The sequence below is a fragment of the Microcaecilia unicolor genome, chromosome 8 (genome assembly GCF_901765095.1).
Source record: "Microcaecilia unicolor chromosome 8, aMicUni1.1, whole genome shotgun sequence".
Taxonomy (NCBI): Eukaryota; Metazoa; Chordata; class Amphibia; order Gymnophiona; family Siphonopidae; genus Microcaecilia; species Microcaecilia unicolor.
Window position 1 is genome coordinate 234,209,051 of NC_044038.1, and position 21,822 is coordinate 234,230,872.

The 21,822-nt window shown below is 47.1% G+C and overlaps 1 protein-coding gene across 1 annotated transcript in view; it reads right to left on the minus strand.

The window, feature by feature from the left end:
- Positions 1-19: 19 nt before the first annotated feature.
- DLGAP4 (DLG associated protein 4) overlaps positions 20-21,822 on the minus strand; it is a 279,115-nt gene continuing 257,312 nt past the window's right edge. The window contains 8 exon segments of the mRNA XM_030212654.1: positions 20-1,821; positions 5,513-5,665; positions 8,096-8,187; position 16,431; positions 16,507-16,915; positions 18,436-18,478; positions 18,481-18,523; positions 21,703-21,822. Of these exon segments, the coding sequence (XP_030068514.1) occupies positions 1,603-1,821; positions 5,513-5,665; positions 8,096-8,187; position 16,431; positions 16,507-16,915; positions 18,436-18,478; positions 18,481-18,523; positions 21,703-21,822 (1,080 nt within the window). The 3' untranslated portion in view covers positions 20-1,602.

Below are 21,822 nucleotides of genomic sequence, written 5' to 3' on the forward strand. Positions count from 1 at the left end.
AAAAAGGGTTACACACATAGTATATAGGAGTATATATATTTTTACACACACATTAACGTCTAGATATAGTACTTATGTAAAAATATATGCTGTACATAGAGACATACACGATCACAGGTTCCGCCAGGTGCTTTATCACCAAATGCATATGTGTACCTGGGTACGGCACGTATGGCTGTGTATGCATTAAATATAGAAATCCTCCTACACATGATCTTTGCATATGTACACATAGATACAGGTCAAGAGGGTGGGCTAATCTTGTTAACTACTGCGGTATGTTGCTCCGATCCATAAAAGGCTGGGGCTGTACACAACCCGTCTCTCTCCCCTACTCTAAAAATGCAATGCAAAAAAGCTTTCAGTATGCATTCTTCACAGGAAGAGACGGACTTAAAAAAAAAAAAAAAAAGCCACGATTCTGACAGTGCTCGAACAAGTTGCTTGCCCAGGAGAGACAGTCAGACACTCTGCATTCTGGGAGGGAGGGAGAAAGGGATCAATTGTCCTCTTTTTTTTAGCAGTGGGGCTAGTTCAGCTGAGTTCTGCAATGCTGGAGCTCACCCCCCCACCCCTCACCCCTTATTGCACTTCAGCTTGCAGACTCTGGAAAAATTCTACCTTTATATATATATTTTTTAGAACCAGCAGGTGGTGTGTGTCTGGATTTTTTTTTTTTTTTTTGCTTTTACATTTCAATAATACAGAATATCACATCTCCACCTCTTCTGCAAAAAAAAAATTTTTTTTAAAGTAAAACCAAAAACAATTACGTTTCAGCAGACTTACAAAAATGCAAAAAAAATTCTCTTGGTACTGTAAGGGAACACACGCCAACCTTAAGAATGAACATAGGGAAAAAGAGAAAGACAATTCTTCCCTTACAACTTCAAAGTAGAGAAGTTTATAAGAAAGCAGGATTCCGTAAAGGAACGAAAAAAATATTAGAAGCAATGGGCCAAGATCATTCCCTCTCTTAACATCTCCACCTCCTGCATCCGTCCGTTTTTAGGACCGAGTAAGATAATAGCAACGTACAAGGAAAAAGGCAAAAAAAAAAAGGGGGGGAGCGTAGGGGGAAAAAGTCAAAAGGACGTGGAACAATTAATAAAATAAATAAAAAATGAAAAGGCCAGGAGAAACAGTAAGAAATGAAAAGCAAGCACAGCTACTGGGGGTGATCGGAGAAGACTTGAGAGCACAGCTTCACCTTCATCATGGCCTCGTAAACAAAGTCAGTATCCACAGTCCATATTAGAATAATGTTTGGGTGGGGTGGGGGAGATTTCAGTTCTGAAGATCAGGAAGGCTGTGTGTGTTTGTGTGTGGCAGCTGGGGATCTACTCAGTACATTAGCACTGCTCCTTGTCAGACAGAACAGCGAGGAAGAGGAGGAGGAGGAAAGGGGCAGGCATTTAGAATTTAAAAAAAAAACAAAAAAATCTCCATGAGGCTGAAAAAGTGGAATTTAGGGCTCCTTTGAGGTAGCCCAAAGGTCTCTTGAATAACAACACTATAAAGTTTATAAAGAACTAGTTTTGTTTCTCATGATTTTTTTTTTTTAATCACATGTTTGTTTAGAGGCCTTTAGCTCCCCATTGCTCAAAGTCGGGTCTGGGCTTCGGGCACATAGATTTCGATGCTGTCTGCGCTTTCTGTGGCCGAATTTTGCCGGACGGAGGCAGCTCGCTTGGCGGCCATGAGACGTTTGCGGGCCTCCTGGCGCTGTTTGTCCACGGAGTCGGAGGCCTTGTCGCGATTTAGAGGGGTTTTGGGCTTGGCCGGCTTCTTTGGCACAGGAGGGGGCTGTTTCTTCACTTCCTTAAGAAAAAGGACAGGAAAAAGACAAACAAAATTAATCACACAAAAATACGCACTTCTCTCCTCCCCGCTGAATATTTGAACTAGGACAAACAGAAGGCAAACTCTGTTTCAATGAGGTGTGCAAATGAGAGCAGGACTTTTTCTTACCCCGAGTTCTCATTCGAGAGCTTTTTCCGAACAAAAACATCTCCATGTTTTACTCAATCATCCCGTCTGGGTGATCTTATGGACTTTTGCATTAAATTTTCAGAAGGGAGCAAGAGACGTCCAACAGGGTAGCTTAGTCACTCTCTTCAAAAGAAAGATATTTTTGCTCTACAGCAGCAGTTCTCAACTCAGTCCTCAGGACACAACTAGCCAGTCAGGTTTTCAGGAAAACCAACAAAAAGAAGGTCCAGGTCTCCCGCAAAAAACACATAAAACAACAAAGAAAGCGGTTGTGGTTTCTATCTGGTCTATTTTGGTTTTTCTCCCGCTTTCTTTGTTGTTTTAGGTTTTCAGGAAACCCATAACAACATAGTAACATAGTAGATGACGGCAGAAAAAGACCTGCACGGTCCATCCAGTCTGCCCAAGAAGATAAATTCATATGTGCTACTTTTTTATTTGTACTGTCCTCTTCAGTGCACAGACCGTATAAGTCTGGCCAGCCCTATCCCCGCCTCCCAACCACCAACCCCGCCTCCCACCACCAGCTCTGGCACAGACCGTATAAGTCTGCCCAGCACTATCCTCGGGGGGGGACACCGGTGCCGGAAAGAATATTTGAAGCGGGGGAGTCGGAGAAACTAAACAAATTCTCTGTAACCTTGGAGGATGTAATGGGTCAGTTCAGCAAGCTGAAGAGTAGTAAATCACCGGGACCTGATGGTATTCATCCCAGAGTATTAATAGAACTAAAAAATGAACTTGCGGAGCTACTGTTAGAAATATGCAATCTGTCCCTAAAATCGAGTGTAGTACCGGAAGATTGGAGGGTAGCCAATGTTACTCCGATTTTTAAGAAGGGTTCCAGAGGAGATCCGGGAAATTATAGACCGGTGAGTCTGACGTCGGTGCCGGGCAAGATGGTGGAGGCTATTATTAAGAATAAAATTGCAGAGCATATACAAAAACATGGACTGATGAGACAAAGTCAGCACGGATTTAGTGAAGGGAAGTCTTGCCTCACCAATCTAATGCATTTTTTTGAGGGGGTAAGCAAACATGTGGACAATGGGGAGCCGGTTGATATTGTATATCTGGATTTTCAGAAGGCGTTTGACTAAGTGCCGCACGAAAGACTCCTGAAGAAATTGCAGAGTCATGGAATCGGAGGTAGGGTATTATTATGGATTAAGAACTGGTTGAAAGATAGGAAGCAGAGAGTAGGATTGCGTGGCCAGTATTCTCAGTGGAGGAGGGTAGTTAGTGGGGTCCCGCAGGGGTCTGTGCTGGGTCCGTTGCTTTTTAATGTATTTATAAATGACCTAGAGATGGGAATAACTAGTGAGGTAATTAAATTCGCCGATGACACAAAATTATTCAGGGTCGTCAAGTCGCAGGAGGAATGTGAACGATTACGGGAGGACCTTGCGAGACTGGGAGAATGGGCGTGCAAGTGGCAGATGAAGTTCAATGTTGACAAGTGCAAAGTGATGCATGTGGGTAAGAGGAACCCGAATTATAGCTACGTCTTGCAAGGTTCCGCGTTAGGAGTTACGGATCAAGAAAGGGATCTGGGTGTCGTCGTCGATGATACGCTGAAACCTTCTGCTCAGTGTGCTGCTGTGGCTAGGAAAGCGAATAGAATGTTGGGTGTTATTAGGAAGGGTATGGAGTCCAGGTGTGCGGATGTTATAATGCCGTTGTATCGCTCCATGGTGCGACCGCACCTGGAGTATTGTGTTCAGTACTGGTCTCCGTATCTCAAAAAAGATATAGTAGAATTGGAAAAGGTACAGCGAAGGGCGACGAAAATGATAGTGGGGATGGGATGACTTTCCTATGAAGAGAGGCTGAGAAGGCTAGGGCTTTTCAGCTTGGAGAAGAGACGGCTGAGGGGAGATATGATAGAAGTGTATAAAATAATGAGTGGAATGGATCGGGTGGATGTGAAGCGACTGTTCACGCTATCCAAAAATACTAGGACTAGAGGGCATGAGTTGAAGCTACAGTGTGGTAAATTTAAAACGAATCGGAGAAAATTTTTCTTCACCCAACGTGTAATTAGACTCTGGAATTCGTTGCCGGAGAACGTGGTACGGGCGGTTAGCTTGACGGAGTTTAAAAAGGGGTTAGATAGATTCCTAAAGGACAAGTCCATAGACCGCTATTAAATGGAAAAATTCCGCATTTTTAGGTATAACTTGTCTGGAATGTTTTTACGTTTGGGGAGCGTGCCAGGTGCCCTTGACCTGGATTGGCCACTGTCGGTGATAGGATGCTGGGCTAGATGGACCTTTGGTCTTTCCCAGTATGGCACTACTTATGTACTTATGTACTCCCAACTACCAGTCCCGCCTCCCAACCACCAGCTCTGGCACAGACCGTATAAGTCTGCCCAGCACTATCCCTGCCTCCCACCACCAGCTCTGGCACAGACCGTATAAGTCTGGCCAGCCCTATCCCCGCCTCCCAACCACCAGCCCCGGCACAGACCGTATAAGTCTGCCCAGCACTATCCCTGCCTCCCACCACCAGCTTTGGCACAGACTGTATAAGTCTGCCCAGCACTATCCCTGCCTCCCACCACCAGCTCTGGCACAGACCGTATAAGTCTGCCCAGCACTATCCCTGCCTCCCACCACCAGCTCTGGCACAGACCGTATAAGTCTGCCCAGCACTATCCCTGCCTCCCACCACCAGCTCTGGCACAGACCGTATAAGTCTGGCCAGCCCTATCCCCGCCTCCCAACCACCAGCCCCTCCTCCCAACCACCAGCTCTGGCACAGACTGTATAAGTCTGCCCAGCACTATCCTCGACTCCCAACTACCAGTCCCGCCTCCCACCACCAGCTCTGGCACAGACTGTATAAGTCTGCCCAGCACTATCCTCGACTCCCAACTACCAGTCCCGCCTCCCACCACCAGCTCTGGCACACACCGTATAAGTCTGCCCAGCACTATCCCCGCCGCCCAACCACCAGCCCCGGCACAGACCGTATAAGTCTGCCCAGCACTAGCCCCGCCTCCCAACCACCAGCTCTGCCACCCATTCTAGGCTAAGCTCCTGAGGATCCCTTCCTTCTGCACAGGATTCCTTTATGTTTATCCCATGCATGTTTGAATTCCGCTACCGTTTCATCTCCACCACCTCCCGTGGGAGGGCATTCCAAGCATCCACCACCCTCTCATATGCACGAGATGGATTTGCATACAATGAGGGTAAAGAGAATGCACATTTCTTATGCATATTCATTGTGGATAATCTGAAAACTTGACTGGCCGAGCTTCCTGAGAACTGGGTCGAGAACCCCAAGGAAATACGTTGTCTGCACAGATTCTCAGAAGTGCTTCACCATCAGGTGTGTCCGTTACAAAGGAAGAAAAGAACTCGGTTCTCCGCCTTCCTTCAAGTCACTTGGAAAGATGTGTCAATAAATTTATGACCTCTGCTTGGAGAGTTTATTGTACTGTACAAACATCCTGAAGATGCTCTTTCCATTCTCACCCTGGGCAGAAATCCCCAAAATTGCTCACACTCACCTTTTTCTCTGGTGTTTCGACCAGCTGCCAGTTGTTTGCTTTTAGGTGGTAGAGTTCATCAAATTTCATGCTGATGTCTTCGATGGAAAGCTGCAGGAGGTCCCAAAACCCAGCAAGGTCCTGAGCTGTGGGTCTGGGATTGGAGTTGGGATTCTGCAACGTAAAAGTAAAAACCAGATGTCAAAAAGTAGCTTTTTCCACTTAAAATGAAAGAGCAGCTGCGGAAATGTCAAATAATCCAGGTTTATCAAGCTATACAGATCACCTGGGACAGCTCCAGAGAGGATAACACATCCTATTACCTGTAAGAAATAATTCTGCCTCTCTCAGCTCTTCAGAAATCAATGTACTGTGAAATAAACCTGTACTAATATTCCAGTTTATTTAAAAACTTAAGACGTGATTAGAGAAGCCAAGCTACAATGTAAATTTACAACTTTTATTCCAAACAACGTCACAGCAAATTCAAAGCAGAATATCAATGCAGTCAAAATATCACTTCATTACTATAAACTTTACGGAACAGTCAGGTCTTCAAACACAGATGAAACATAGCCCTGGACCTAGACAGAATGATGACTACTGCAACCTACTCCTCACCGGCCTCCCACTTAGCCATCTATCCCCCCTTCAGTCCATCCAGAACTCTGCCGCATGTCTTATCTTCCGCCTTAACCGATATACTCATATCACCCTTCTCCTTCACTGGCTTCCGATCAGATACCGCATACAGTTCAAGCTTCTCCTACTGACCTACAAATGCATTCGATCTGCAGCCCCTCACTACCTCTCTACCCTCATCTCCCCTTACGTTCCTACCCGTAACCTCCGCTCTCAAGACAAATCCCTCCTCTCAGTACCCTTCTCCACCACTGCCAACTCCAGGCTCCGCCCTTTCTGCCTCGCCTCACCCCATGCTTGGAATAAACTCCCTGAGCCCATACGCCAGGCCCCCTCCCTGCCCATCTTCAAATCCTTGCTCAAAGCCCACCTCTTCAATGTCGCCTTCGGCACCTAATCACTACATCTCTTCTCAGGAAATCTCAACTACCCCAACTTGACATTTTGTCCTTTAGATTGTAAGCTCTTCTGAGCAGGGACCGTCCTTATTTGTTAATTTGTACGCGCTGCGTAACCCTAGTAGCGCTCTAGAAATGTTAAGTAGTAGTAGTAGTAGGTGGTTCTAGAAGAGGGGGTTCTAGACCCAATGCTCGGGACACAACCAGCCAAGTCAGATCTTTAGGATCTCACAATGACTATTTAAAATTTCTCTCCTGCACGCGCTACCTACCATTGTATGTAAATTTATCTTGTGCATATTCTTTGTGGGTATCCTTAAAACCTGACTGGCTGGGTGTTTCCCCCGAGGAACGGGTTCAGAGCCCCTGTTCTAGACTAAACTACAAACGTTGTGCTCTTCCTATATAATAATTCTCACCTCCAACATTCTATGCGCCTGCCTGCCTGCGTCCGTAACTTTCTTCACAGATGGGCTACGAAGCCCGGAGGGTTGGCGGCGGGAAGGGGGGCTCGAGAGGGTCGTGGCAGGGGGGTCCGGAAATCGGAGGAAGGGGGTCTGCAAATCGGAAGGAGGGGGCAGGGAGGTGGGGTCTGGAACTCGGAGAGAGGGAGGGGGTCTGCAAATCCGAGGGAGGGAGGCAGGGTCTGAAACTCGGAGAGCGGGAGGGGTCTGGAATTCGGAGGGGACGAGAGGGGAGGAGGGGGGGAATGCACCACCTGTACAAAAACTAAAACAAAAAAAAAAAATGGGGGGGGGGGGGATGACCCTGGAACTTGAGGGAGGGAGGGGGGACGACGACCCTGGAACACGGAGGAAGGGAGGGGGGACACTGGAACTGGTTGGGAGGGAGGGGCCCCAGGCACACACACTCTCTCACAGACACACAGTCGCACCCAGTCTCACTCTCTCTGTCACACACACTCGCAGATTCACTCTCTTTCTCTCACACAGTCACTCTCACACACACTCTCTCAAACATACACACTCCGAGGAAAACCTTGCTAGCGCCCGTTTCATTTGTGTCAGAAACAGGCCTTTTTTTTTTACTAGTGTTTCTATAAGAAGAAGATTATTACAAGAGCAATGAGGAAAGCTATTGGCAGGAGGGGCACCTGGGACAGGGTCAGCCCCATGCATATATTTTTTTCCCAGGTCCAAACAAAAAGAAAAGATTTGCATGGATATGAATCCTGTGTCCTTTTCATGCCCATTATTGCTGCTGAATTACACCATTTTATTTAACCATGACAACAGAAACAGGTTCGCATGTATAGGCGAGAGAGAAGACACGTGCCTGCCATGTGACTCAAGGTCGAACACTGTGCTTGCAAGGTCGACTCCTTGTAACCCTGGGCAAGTCACAATTTAATTGTAAGTGCATTAGGGACAGAAAAAGTACCTGTATATAATATAATGTAAACCGCCTGAGAAAGGCGGTATATCCAGCATCACCCAAAATCTCAGAACCAGTATATAAGGTGGGCGGCGGAACAGCTGATCCTTCTGAAAAGAAATTTCTGCCCATCCTCCCTGGAGTTTGGCCATTCGGGCTTTTTACTTACCAAGTTCTGTTCGCAGAGGCCACGGAACTGCTGGAATTTCTGAGACATGAGAAGTTGTGCACTTCCAACCGCACTCAGTACCTTTCCAATCACTATAAAAACAAAATAAAATAAATAAAACCTACATGAGGAAAACAGGAACAGAGAAAACCAAAGAATAAACTTCTAACCAACCATTGGGGTGGTGGTGGGGGGGGGGGGGGGGGTGGAGGGGCAGGCACAAGTTAGCAGGAAACATGACCATTATTGTGTGCAGGGAGTAACTAACTGGAAACCGGTTCTCATACTCTCAAGTTTCCTTACACCCTGGTGTGCTGAAGACTATTCTCCACAGGGTGCATCCTTTGTAAATCTGCAGTTTACCAGCACAAAACATCAGTGGCGTTCCTTGCCTGGATGGCACCCGGGGCGGAGCGCAGATGCCCCCCCCCCCCGGGTGCAGCGCGCCCCCCCCCCCCCACTAAATTACACCTTCCCCCCCTCCGGTGAAATGACACCCCCCTGGGGGGGGAGGGGGTGCCGCGGTGCGCGCCTGCTCCGAGTTCGCTAAACTTCTTTGCTCGTTCGCTGCAGCTCCCTCTACCCGGAACAGGTTACTTCCTGTTCCGGGGCAGAGGGAGCTGCAGCGAACGAGCAAAGAAGTTTAGCGAACTCGGAGCAGGTGCGCGGCGTGCACCCGGGGCAGACCGCCCCCACCTTGGTACGCGCCACTGCAAAACATTATTTGACAAAAGCAACCTGTGCTGCAGGCTAGTTTGCCTCCTCCAGTGCTTTTCACAGCCCAGGAAAAAAGAACGGCTTGGGGAGAATGAAAGTTAAATGGGACCGGTAAGTGCTTCTCCCTGGCCAAGGGGTACAGAGAAGTGTGCAACAGCTTTTCACAGCCGCAATCCCTGCTCTGATATAACCAGTTATACTAGGTGACCAGTGACAAAGGTAAAAAAAAATTAGTCCAGTGCAGTTTCTGTGACTCAAATGCAATGTATTCCGCTAAAACAGGAACAGAAAGACCACAATGCAGTGGTGGACAGGCAAAGATAAATCCAACAGGGATTCAGTCGAGGGAAATCTTGAAGGGATGAATAAATATGTGGATAAAGGTGAGCCGGTCAATATTATGTATTTGAATTTTCAGAAGGCACTTGACAAAGTACCTCATGAATGACTCCTGAGGAAATTAAAAAGTCATGGGATAGGAAGCATTGTCCTACTGTGGATTAAAAATTGGTTAGAAGATAGAAAACAGAGAAAGGTTAAATGGACAATATTTTAAAAACTGAGAAGAGTAAATAATGGGATTCCCCAGGGGTCTGTGCTGTGACCAATACTTTTTAATATTTATAAATGGGAATAACAAGCGAGGTTATTAAATTTGCTGATGACATAATGTAAGTTGTTAAATCGCAAGAAGCCTGAAAGATTGCAAGGGGACCTTATGAAACTAAGCATCTAAATGGCAGATGACATTTATGTGAGCAAGTGCCGAGGGATAAGAACATAAGAATAGTCACACAGGGTCAGACCAATGGTCCATCCAGCCCAGTATCCTGTTTCCAACAGTGGCCAATCCAGGTCGCAAGCGCCTGGCAGAAACCTAATTAGTAGAACCATTTCATGCTACCAATCCCGGGGCAAGCAGGGGCTTCCCCATGTCAATCTCAATAACAGACTATGGGCTTTTCCTCCAGTAACTCGTCCAAACCTTTTTTACACCCAAATACCATAACCCCTGTTAGCGCATCCTCTGGCAACGAGTTCCAGAGCTTAACTATTCGTTGAGTGAAAAAAATATTTCCACCGATTTGTTTTAGAGGTATCTCCATGTAATTTTCTTGTGTGTCCCCTGGTCTTTGTACTTTTTGAAAGAGTGAAAAATTAATTTCACTTTTACCTGGTTTACACCACTCAGGATTTTATAGACCTCAATCCTTTCTCTCCTCAGCCATCTCTTTTCCAAGATGCTGCTTTTAATTCCTGCTCGTAACCCTTATCTTGTCTTCCTCTCTTCATTAGTCCCTTCCCATATGTCCTATCTGTCTGTCCTACCCTTATCCCTTATTTGTCTTGTCTGTCTGTCCTGATTTAGATTGTAAGCTCTTTTGAGCAGGGACTGTCTTTTCTTCATGTTCAATTGTGAAGCGCTGCATACGACTGGTAACGCTATAGAAATGATTTATAGTAGTAGTAGAAGCCTGCCCTTGCAGATCAGCAACGCGGCCGGCGCAGGCTTCTGTTTCTGTGAGTCTGACGTCCTGCATGTATGTACGTGCAGGACATCAGACTCGCAGAAACAGAAGCCTGCGCGGCTGCGTTGCTGATCTGCAAGGGCAGGCTTCTACATGGAATGCTGCTAGCGGAATAGCAACATTAACATTCCATGTAGAATCTCAAATAGTAGCAAGATTCCATTTAGAATCATTCCTATGTGTCCTTCTACCCTTATCCTTATTGGTCCTGTCTGTCTGGCCTGATTTAGATTGTAAGCTCTTTTGCGCAGGGACTGTCTTTTCTTCATGTTCAATTGTGAAGCGCTGCGTACGACTGGTAGCGCTATAGAAATGATTTATAGTAGTAGTATGTAGGAATGAGCAACCCAAATTATAACCACATGATGCAAGGTTCCACATTAGGGGTCACTGCCCATGAAAAGGATTTAGGTTATCAACGATGATACACTGAAACCCTCTACTAGGTTGCAGCGGTGACTAAGAAAGCAAACGGAACGTTAGGAATTATTAGGAAAGGAAAACAAAACGAATTATTATAATGCCTTTCTTTCTATCGCTCCATGGTGCGACCACACCTCAAATATTGTGTACAATTCTGGTTACCAAATCTGAAACACTATCACAGTCGAATTAGAAAAGGTACAGAGAAAGGCAAAGAAAATAATAAAGGGGATGGGACGTCCCTATGAGAAATGTTAAAAAGGCTAGGGCTCTTCAGTTTGTAGAAGAGAGCGCTTGGGGGGGGGGGGGGGGGGGGGGGAGGGGCTTGATAAATCCCAGGCACCAGGTCACCATGGTGGCACCCAAGATTTCATGCTTCCTAATTTTTATTTCTGTAGAGCTGCCTCAATGATGCATTGCTTGCTGGGAAGTCTTGCAGTTTCAAATCTTACAGGACTTGAAACTATGACTGGACTGAACTCTGCACCGTGCAGGATAGGCTGAAGAGGCTGGGGCTCTTCAGCTTGGAGAAAAGGCGGCTGAGGGGAGATATGATAGAGGTCTATAAGATAATGAGTGGAACGGAACGGGTCGATGTGGAGCGTCTGTTTACGCTTTCCAAAAATACTAGGACAAGGGGGCATGCGATGAAGCTGCAGTGTGGTAAATTTAAAACGAATCAGAGGAAATGTTTTTTCATTCAACGCGTACTTAAACTCTGGAATTCGCTGCCAGAAAAGGTGGTTAAGGCGGTTAACTTAGTGGACTTCCAAAAAGGGTTGGATGGCTTCCTGGAAGAAAAGGCCATAGAATGTTATTGAATGGACGAGGGAATACAGTATTTCTAGGATGGGCGGGACAAATTGCTTGTTCTTTTGGCCGCTGTCGGTGACAGGGTGCTGGGCTTGACGGACCCTTGGTCTGTCCCAGCATGGCGATGGCTTATGTAAGAGACCCGAATCGAGGTTGGGAATGGAAGCCAGGATTGTAGCCACAGGTGGGCCTGGACCCATCCACTTTCATCAGTGGCTTGCAGTGCTGCCTTTGACTGATGTGCTTTTCTAGAGTCAGTGGGCTGTGGATGCTTCAGCCGGTGGGGCTTGGGATCCTTGTCAGTTAAAGTATTTCATTTTTAAAGTTCATGGTGAATGGAAAGAGGAAGTACATATGCCCACCCAACTTACCCCACTGGCCCACCCAAAAATTGCTTTCTGGCTACACCACTGATAGAAGCTTCTTCTGGGAATATAGTCTGCAAGGTGAGGGAACAAGGTGGCAGCGTCACAAGGACAGACTGGGGTGAAGGCTGTGGGAGTGAGGTATGAGAGAGAGAGAGACTGGGTGAAGTCTGTGAAAGGAAGGGTATGAGGGTTTAAAAAGAGATTTGGACAAGTTGCTAAAAGAAATGTCCATAAGCCATTATTAAGACAGACAGGGAAATCCATTGCTTATTCCTGGGCTTAGCAGCATAAATCCATTTTATTCTTTTGGGATCTAGCCAGGTACTTGTGACCTGGATTAGCCATTGTTGGAAACAGGATATTGGGGGCTTGATGGACCTTGGGTCCCAGATATGGCACTGCAAAGTCAATGACAAACCAAACTCGGGGGATACGTATAAAGTTATCGCATGTCATGTAAAATGAGTTTATCTTGTTGGGTAGACTGGATGAACCGTTCAGGTCTTTATCTGCCGTCATTTACCACATTACTATGTTATGTACCCTTACGCCAAGCCCCCTCCCTGCCCGTCTTCAAGTCTTTGCTTAAAGCCCACCTCTTCAATGCTGCGTTCGGCACCTAACCCTTACCGTTCGGTGAATCCAGACTGCCCCAATTTGACTGCCCCTATCGGACCGACCGTTCACTTGTCTATTAGATTGTAAGCTCTTTGAGCAGGGACTGTCTCTCTTTGTTAAATTGTACAGCGCTGCATAACCCTAGTAGCGCTCTAGAAATGTTAAGTAGTAGTAGCAGTAGTATGTACCCGTTGAAAATTTCACCAGGTGAGCCTAGTATGGGTAACATCTGTGTAACATTAATGCACCTCTCTCTCCCCCCCCCCCCCCCCCCCGGCACAATTCTCTCCCCGCCACTTAATAGATCAGTGACCTTCACTAGCCCAAGGCTACCTACCCCTTCCAACAATGAAAGCACCACTTTTTTTTTTTTTTTAAAAGCTGCCTCTGTTTACTTGTCCTGGCCATAAAAAAAGCACTTCTGCTCATACAGCAATATCTTAATGACCCGATTATAAGATCGATTAAACTCCGTCTCCTTTGAACTTGGCCTTGTTCTGCTGCCAACAGTCCAACGTCCACTGTTGCTGGATCCATCAGAAGATGGCACCGGGCCAGGATACTCCTTTATATGGTCTCCAATAACAGAGCTATTTTCTAACCCAAACCCTCCCCACCTTATTTTCAACCGTATTCTGAAATGTTTTTTTTTTTTTGCACAAATTTGCTAGCCCATCCCCCTTGGCTGCTGAAACAAAAAACGTGTGTAAAAATAAAAATCAGTCATACGTGTGGCTCCTCAAGTCTCCTTACCCTGGGGCTCTGTGTAAATGTGCACATATTAACCACACAGCTGGGGCAAGTGACCTATTAGCGTCACTTTGGCTAATGGCTAGGTGGAGATGTATAGTACAGACAGAGAGGGTGATACAGTATACAATAAGAGAAACAAAAAAGAAAAAGCAACACTGGGCCTTCAAGAGTGGGACATGACTGCTTTATCAGAGATTTGAATGTATATCTGTGTACACACACAACAAATTCTTTATACCAATTATTTGTCTCATAAATTGCACCATTGTTATCTTTCATTAGATATTTGTCTATATTTCTATTTTTGTTGATATTATATCAGTTTATTATTATACTATATATTTTTTAATACTCTAAAATTTTAAAGTTTATTGAAACTGTACACATAAATACTATATGATTGTTGGAACAATATAACTTTACGCATTTTATTAAGTCAATATAATTGCTTGTAATATCAATATTTTATTCTTTATTATTATTCGTTATATATCATTTATGCTTTGATACTTTACTATTTGATATATTTTATTGATGTATTTATATGTTTTTATTAATAGACCCCTGTAGGCAGGCGCCTTTTTGGCGCCGAAACACGGCCCGTGTCGGGTCTTTGGCTAATAAAGTACTCCTGTTGTCCCACTCTTGAAGGCCCAGTGTTGCTTTTCTTTTTTGTTTAGGTGGAGATGTAAGCAGAATGCACCAACTCAAGGCACTGGTTAGCCCAAAATGCCATGGCAAGGCATAGCTCTAAAAGGCATAGCACGACAGCCTCAACAAGGACAAGCCCTCTCCCCCAACAACAAAAAAACAGGTTACTTTCTTCAGAATTCCGCGGAACAGAGAATATGACAGTACCTAAGACCCACCTAGCTTGCCCACTTCTTCCTGGGGCAGTGCTATGTAGGGTTTATACTTTTTTGCCATAGGGGGATGCCAGGGTACAATCCCAGGCTTTCTTGATTTAAGTTACTGTATTTGTCTTAACCAATTATATGGGGAGGCTGTTCTATGACTCCACTACCTTGAATTAATTTCATTAGAGCCTTATACCATTCCCCCTCATTACGCTGCAGTCCCTTCCTCTGAGAAGGAGACTTAAGGTGCTTCATCTTGATTTATACTTTGAGGTTTTTTTTTTAAATGTCTTTTCCTCTCTAGGGTAGAGATGGGCTATGTCTCACCACAGTCAGTGTTGTCTCTGCCTGCTGAAACGAGCATATGTTACTCTCAGCTGAACGGAGAAATTAGGTCTTTACCTGATAATTTCTTTCCATTCCAAATCGCTCCCAAGGACGTCCTGAGGCCCAAAGCACAGCAGAGAACACACTACCCCGGGGTCCATGCTCCAGGGGACACAGCCACCCCCCCCCCTGTCCGGCAGGGTAAAAAGCACCACCGGCCCGCCAAACTCACTGCGCTGCCTGCACTGTTCCTTATCTTCTGAAGCAGACTGGTTGCTGAGCAGGCTCCCATAAGAACGCAGAACACTCCAGGGGGGAAAACACGACAGGGACCCAGCACCCACCAGGTACGTCTGCCCACTACGCTTAACCAGGAACCGGGTTGACCAACTGGACCAGGAGCAAGCCTCAGAACCAGAGACAGAGGAAGTCTGTCCATCACCTGCTGGAGATAGAAGATACTGAGGAGCTGAGCTGCTAGCAGGGAGCTATGTAGTGGTGCTCAGTTCTGTATTCTCTACCTCCACCAGCTGGCTCGATGGACGTAACTACCCACTTGTCCTGGAATAGTGTGAACAACTAATGGAACATGAACGTAATGGAAGTGATATTACCAGTGTACTTTCAAGGAGACCTCTGCTGCCCCCCCCCCCCCCCCAGACACCTGGTCCCAATGTGGCTCTCAGACCCAAATGCTTTCTCACCTTCTGCTCTAGGGGAAACACATTAGGTCTTTTGAGTCTCATCTCATATTGCTGTTGGGTGCTTTTGGTGAAAAAACCTCACACCATTTTGGTAGCCTCCTTTTGGAGGTACAGTCTCCAGAACACCAGCAGGATTTGTCAACAATGATCTAACACAGAGACCACCTCCTTTTTTTTCAGAAGTTGGCATCACTTTGAACAATAGTACACCAGGGAATCACATGGCCACAGCTTCTAACCTGGGTTTGCCACATAATCAAAACTACATTTTGCGGTGAATTACGGGCTTCAATGATAAAGACTGATGAACTGATTTCTAGTTAAGCTTGGCATTGTGTACTTTTCCTCTAACAGCGACCCTCATCCCTGACTTGAAGGTAGCCCATGGCTACCATACCAGCCCTCACAGTACCCAAAGCATCACAATTTTGTTTCATCCCTTTCCATTTGCCCTGAACAACTCACAAGAAGAAAGAAATATACTAAACTGGGCCCCAGTGTTAACATAACATAGTAGATGACGGCAGAAAAAGACCTGCACGGTCCATCCAGTCTGCACAACAAGATAAACTCATATGTGCTACTTTTTGTGTGTACCCTACTTTGATTTGTACCTGTGCTCTTCAGGGCACAGACCGTATAAGTCTGCCCAGCACAATCCCCGCCTCCCAACCACCAGCTGTAGCACAAACCGTATAAGTCTGCCCAGCACTATCCCCGCCTCACCAACCACCAGTCCCGCCTCCCACCACCAGCTCTGGCACAGACCATACAAGTCTGCCCAGCACTATCCCCGCCTCCCAACCACCAGCCCCGCCTCCCACCACCAGCTCTAGCACAAACCGTATAAGTCTGCCCAGCACTATCCCCGCCTCACCAACCACCAGTCCCGCCTCTGGCACAGACCATACAAGTCTGCCCAGCACTATCCCCGCCTCCCAACCACCAGCCCCGCCTCCCACCACCAGCTCTGGCACAGACCATACAAGTCTGCCCAGCACTATCCCCGCCTCCCACCACCAGCTCTAGCACAAACCGTATAAGTCTGCCCAGCACTATTCCCGCCTCACCAACCACCAGTCCCGCCTCCCACCACCAGCTCTGGCACAGACCGTACAAGTCTGCCCAGCACTATCCCCGCCTCCCAACCACCAGCCCCGCCTCCCACCACCGGCTCTGCCACCCAATCAACTAGCTAGGTTAGCACTTTTCTACAACAACTTAACCCTAGGTCTTTACACGTGAAAGCTACTGAATTAGAACCTCCTACACTCCTCTCCCATTCCCTGACTTTGGCTTTACCTTCTTCAACAGGTTGTTCTCTTTGGTCTCTTTGTCCATCTGACGGCACCACTCTTCCAACCTCTCCGTCTCCGCCTGCAATAACTTCAGAAACCAATGCCCATCCCGCCGGCATGCCCCAGGCAGCGTTGGCTCAGACGGTGAATTTGTTGACGTCTCCAGCCAGGGATCAGGAGGAGGGAGGGAATTAGGCTCTAGGGCTGGGTCAGCACTATCTCCATAGGAGAGGTTCCTTTTCATCTCGGCGGTCTTAGCCGGCGGTCTGGGACAAGTGTCCGTGACAGTGTTGTGCCGCGACTGTGGGCAGTTCGAAAGGCTTTTGTCGGAGGATTTACAGCTGGAATTACTCTGCTCTTGCGTGTCGGAGTCTGTCTCTTGTTTGGACGTCATGCTGCTGGAACGACTGTTCCTATAGGAGGTCAGAGCAAAGAGAGATTTATGAGGGTGGCATAATAGAGAATGACACGGGGATGGGACGGGGACAGAGCCCATGAGGATGGGGACAAATCATGTCATTTTTACTTTGAAGCCCGTAATGAACTGGACTGTTATTTATGTTTGAGTGATGCAAATAACGATATTTTGATTTTTTTTTTTTTTTTTTTAAACACGCGAACATGCTGGCCACTACTAGGAAAATTTGCATGGGGGATGCTGTACATCCTGCTACCAGCACATCTTCTGAGAAGACATCTTCTACTGCAGGAAGGACTGTGGAAGATCCGAATCCTGAGATTGTTGATGACTTCTTATTCATCCACAGATTAAAAAATCTTAACAGTGCTTCATAGGGCAAATTTCTCCCCTGCTTGGGCATACAGAATTACCCCTGGACATTTTAACAGGGTGGATTAGGATTCCTTGGGGTAGTAGAAATCAGCTGTTGGGGTTGGAAGGGTAGAGGGTGGTGATGAGGAGGGTGTTATTGTTTCTATTTGTAATTTATTCACAACAGTTGCACAGCATATTGTTACTTTTTATACTTTAATATCAAGATTTAAATATAAAATCATAATTGTTTGAGGCTTCTGCAGATGAGGACAGAGAGGGGACGAGGACAGAGCCCATGGTGACGGAGACAGAACCTGCGGGGACAGGGCGGGGACGGAGGCAGGGCCTGCGGGGACGAGGCCAAACTTTGTCCCCGTGTCATTCTCTAGTGCATAACAGCAAAAATTGGCCCAGTGAGGAATAACTCCTGAGGTGATCAAACTCAAATGTGAAGACTGCGCCAAACTAGACTTTAAGGGTCTGATGCTGGCTCATAATTCTAGCAAGTAGTCAATGTTACAGCTCTATTCAGTTTGAAAATTACAGAATTTTCAATAGTACTGTTTTCTGGAATTTGGACCTGGGAGACGGATACTGCGCTACAGATTTGTGTTGGACTCACTTCTTCCCATCCTCACATTGCAAAAAAGAGTCGGCACCAACCCATCCAGGGAACAAGGCAGCATTTTTCTAATTCCCATACGATTTACAGTGCTGACAAGGCACAGACAGTAACTACTGGGACACAGGCTAAATCTATTTTGTTTTCATTTTATATTCACGTTAGAAATCTAATGGAGTTGTCTGACTTCTGGAGAACCAGAAGCTGCCAAGAAAAGCATTAAATATATATTTTGAAAGAGGGGCAGATTAACCAAAAAAACAAAACAAAGTGCCAGTTTACCGAACAAAAACCAGGCCGTCATCATTTAAAGAGGGAAATATTTTCGCTTTCTTAAAGGAAAAGTATTTATCACAAGCAGGTTTCTGATGTGCCATGTCTGGGCCTGTAATAGCTTACTCGACGAAGCAGTATGGCAGTAAATAAGTCCCTGAAGATCTATTTAGTATAAATACAAAAAGATGCTTAATTCAGAAAGAGGAAGGGCCTAAGGGAAGACATTTTTGTTTCCATTCCAGTCTACTCCGTCTGCTTACCTCCACTCGTCCTCCACCTGAACTCCGATGGACTGGAATTTGGTGGGGGAGGGGGATCCGGGATCGGCACTGGTTGAATGCAGTCAACCTTGAGAGCAGAAGAAACACACAAAGACAATCAAGCTTGAAGTACAAGACACGTCCTCATGTTCCTACATGCATAGGGCACCATGTAGAAGTAAAAAGGTATGCCACCAATAATTGATTGCTTTCACCTTTCTAGGTGATCTAGATGCTTTCCAATACTTTGCGTGTACACAGTGCTCTGCAACCAAATCATATTACAAAATAATGCATTTTCCCCTCACATTTTTACAAACACACAGTGTGCCAAGGGAGTGTCTGGGAACATCCTTCAATACAAAAAAAAGCATCACAGTGAACAAACCCCCCAAATATATTATTTTTATAATACACAATTAAACAGCAAAAGTTAACAGTGGAGGAGTAGCCTAGTGGTTAGTGCAGTGGACTTTGATCCTGGGGAATTGGGTTCAATTCCCACTGCAGCTCCTTGTGACTCTGGGCAAGTCACTTAACCTTCCATTGCCCCTGGTACAAAATAAGTACCTGAATATATGTAAACCGCCTTGAATGTAGTTGTAAAAACCTCAGAAAGGCAGTATATCAAGTCCCATTTCCCTTATGACATCACAATATCAGAAGTGAGCCAAGTATCGGGCAATCAAGCCATTGTGACATCACTGATGAGGTTGGCTCTTATTGGTGGAATGAGTGGAGGAGGAGCCTAGTGGTTAGTGCAGTGGACTTTGATCCTGGGGAACTGAGTTCGATTCCCACTGCAGCTACTTGTGACTCTGGGCAAGTCACTTAACCCTTCATTGCCCCTAGTACAAAATAAGTACCTGAATATATGTAAACCGCTTTGAATGTAGTTGCAAAAACCACAGAAAGGTGGTATATCAAATCCCATTCCCAAAACAGTGGGAGGAAAAAGTTCCAACCTTATCTGTTGGGAATCCTCACATGAATAAAAGCCTCCAGTGTGAGAACCTTGTTGCAAGAACCATGCAAGAAATGACATTAAAGATCAATGGAAAAAAACAAAAAAAACAAACAGCATTAAATGAAATGTCCAAACCAGGGGCGTAGCTGCTATGGGGCCACTTGGCCCTGGACCCCCCTGCCAACGACCCTCTCAACCCCCCCCCCCTCCCGCCGCCAACCTGCTGTTGCCAGTCTAGTACCTTTGCTGGCGGGGGACCCCAACCCCCGCCAGCCAAAGTCTTCTTGCTTCGTTTGGTTTCTCAGTCTTTCTGACGTCCTGCATGTACACAACGTGCAGGACGTCAGACTCACAGAAACAGAACAAAGCCTTGTGGGGCTTTGTTCTGTTTCTGTGAGTCTGACGTCCTGCACGTTGTGTACATGCAGGACGTCAGACAGACTCAGAAACCAAATGAAGCAAGAAGACTTCGGGCTGGCGGGGGTTGGGGTCCCCCGCCAGCAAAGGTAGGCAACGTCATGGGCGGGCCAAAGGGCAGCATAGAAACACTTTCTTAAGTATTAAAACAGTAAGAGCTACATGATTTTGTAGCTTTCTGTCAAGACTTGGCCTGATACAGGGTCGCCCGTGCGCCGCCGCCACTACCCCCCCCCACCCACCTGGGCTGCCGCCCCATATTCAGGCCCCCGCCCCTGTTTGCTCCCTTGCTCTGTCCTCTCCTGCGCTGCTCCTGTCTGTACCGGAAGTTGGGACCCAGATGACTGCATTAACGCAACATCGCATTAATGCGATCATCAGGGTTCCTGGGCGGTGAGCAGGAGAGGGCAGACCCGGAAGCAGGCGAGAACAAGCTTGCTGACGCCACAGCTGGCCCCCCCCCCCCCCTTGGAGGCCAAGCCCGGGGGTTTTGCCCCCCCCCCCCCCCCCCCCCCCAACATCGCTCCTTCTCAGTGGCCCTGGCCCAACGGCAAGAGATACCATGTTTCCCCGAAAATAAGACACTGTCTTATATTAATTTTTGCCCCCCAAAGTGCGCTAGGTCTTATTTTCAGGGGCTGTCTTATTTTCGGGGAAACATCGGGGTTGGATCGGGGTTGGCCCACCCGCCCGACGTCGCTCCCGGAAACTAACCTTAACAGCCTCCTTTCACCCTTCGCAGCAAGCAGCAGCAGGGCAGGCCACTCCTTCCTTCCATGTCCCGCCCTTGCCTGACATAACGTCCGCGAGGGCGGGGCAGGGAAGGAAGAGAGATCTGCACTGCTGCTGCTTGCTGCGAAGGTAAAAGGAGGCGTTTAAGGTTAGTTCCGGAGGGACGGAAGGTGGGTGAGGGGGGGGGGGGGGCCGGCGACCTCGGGTTGGGTGGGGGGGGGGTGGCCCGGGGGCGGCCTTGTCCGGCTCTCGGGGGCCCTGCTTCAAACAAAAATTTTGCTAGGTCTTACTTTCGGTGGAGGCCTTATATCTACCAATTCAGGAAAACCCTACTAGGTCTTGTTTTCGGGGGATGTCTTACTTTCGGGGAAACAGGGTAGGTATTTAAGCACTATTCCTGGGGTAATTGAACAAGGTCAGCAGGCAGTATGGCAATATCATTAGATCAAGCACAGTATGTCTTTTCTGCTCCTGTAGTCCCAGATTGATGGTCCGGCTGGAACCCCCCCCCCCCCCCCTTTAGTGTGTGGGATGGTATTCATGCCACTAATTCACATATGGGTACATAACTGTTGCAAGTTAAGTCAGTATTCACTGGGATTATTTTCCTCAGCAGGCAGTGCTGTAGCGAGGGTGCCCCCCCCCCCCCCCCGAAACGCACCCTACCTTCAGCAGGGGGGGCAGGCGGGAGGGCCGATCCGCCCCCAGTGCACTTCACTGGGGAGCGTCATCGGCTCTGCTGCTTCCCTGCTTCTCTGCCCCGGAACAGGAAGTAACCTGTTCCGGGGCAGAAAGAGCAGGGAACCAGCGAGCCGACACCCCCCCCCCGAGCGCGTGCACCCGGGGCGGACCGCCCCACCGCCCCCCCCACCTTCCTACGCCACTGTCAGCAGGGTTTAAGATTAGGATCTGATATATTTAGAGTAAGAAAATCTCCACATTTGATACCTAAATTTGTACAAGACCTTACTTGAACCAAGAACTGTCTTAACATTGGTCTCTACTGTCATTGTTCTCCTTTTATACCCAACACGTTTTAAAAGACGGCTATGAAAACCTTAGTACTAGGAAACCCACCCACGAAATCATCCGAACTCGTCCAAAAAGCAGAACAAAATTAAAATGCAGCAGAGTGCAAAAGACTACCCCACCTGTATTCCTATCGATGAAAGTTTCCGTTTAGGAACAATCAATTCCACTCTTGGCTCCTCGTTGGTTAAGGTCCCCTTATCGCTTTTCAAAGTTGCATTTTTGGGGGGTACCGGGGGTGG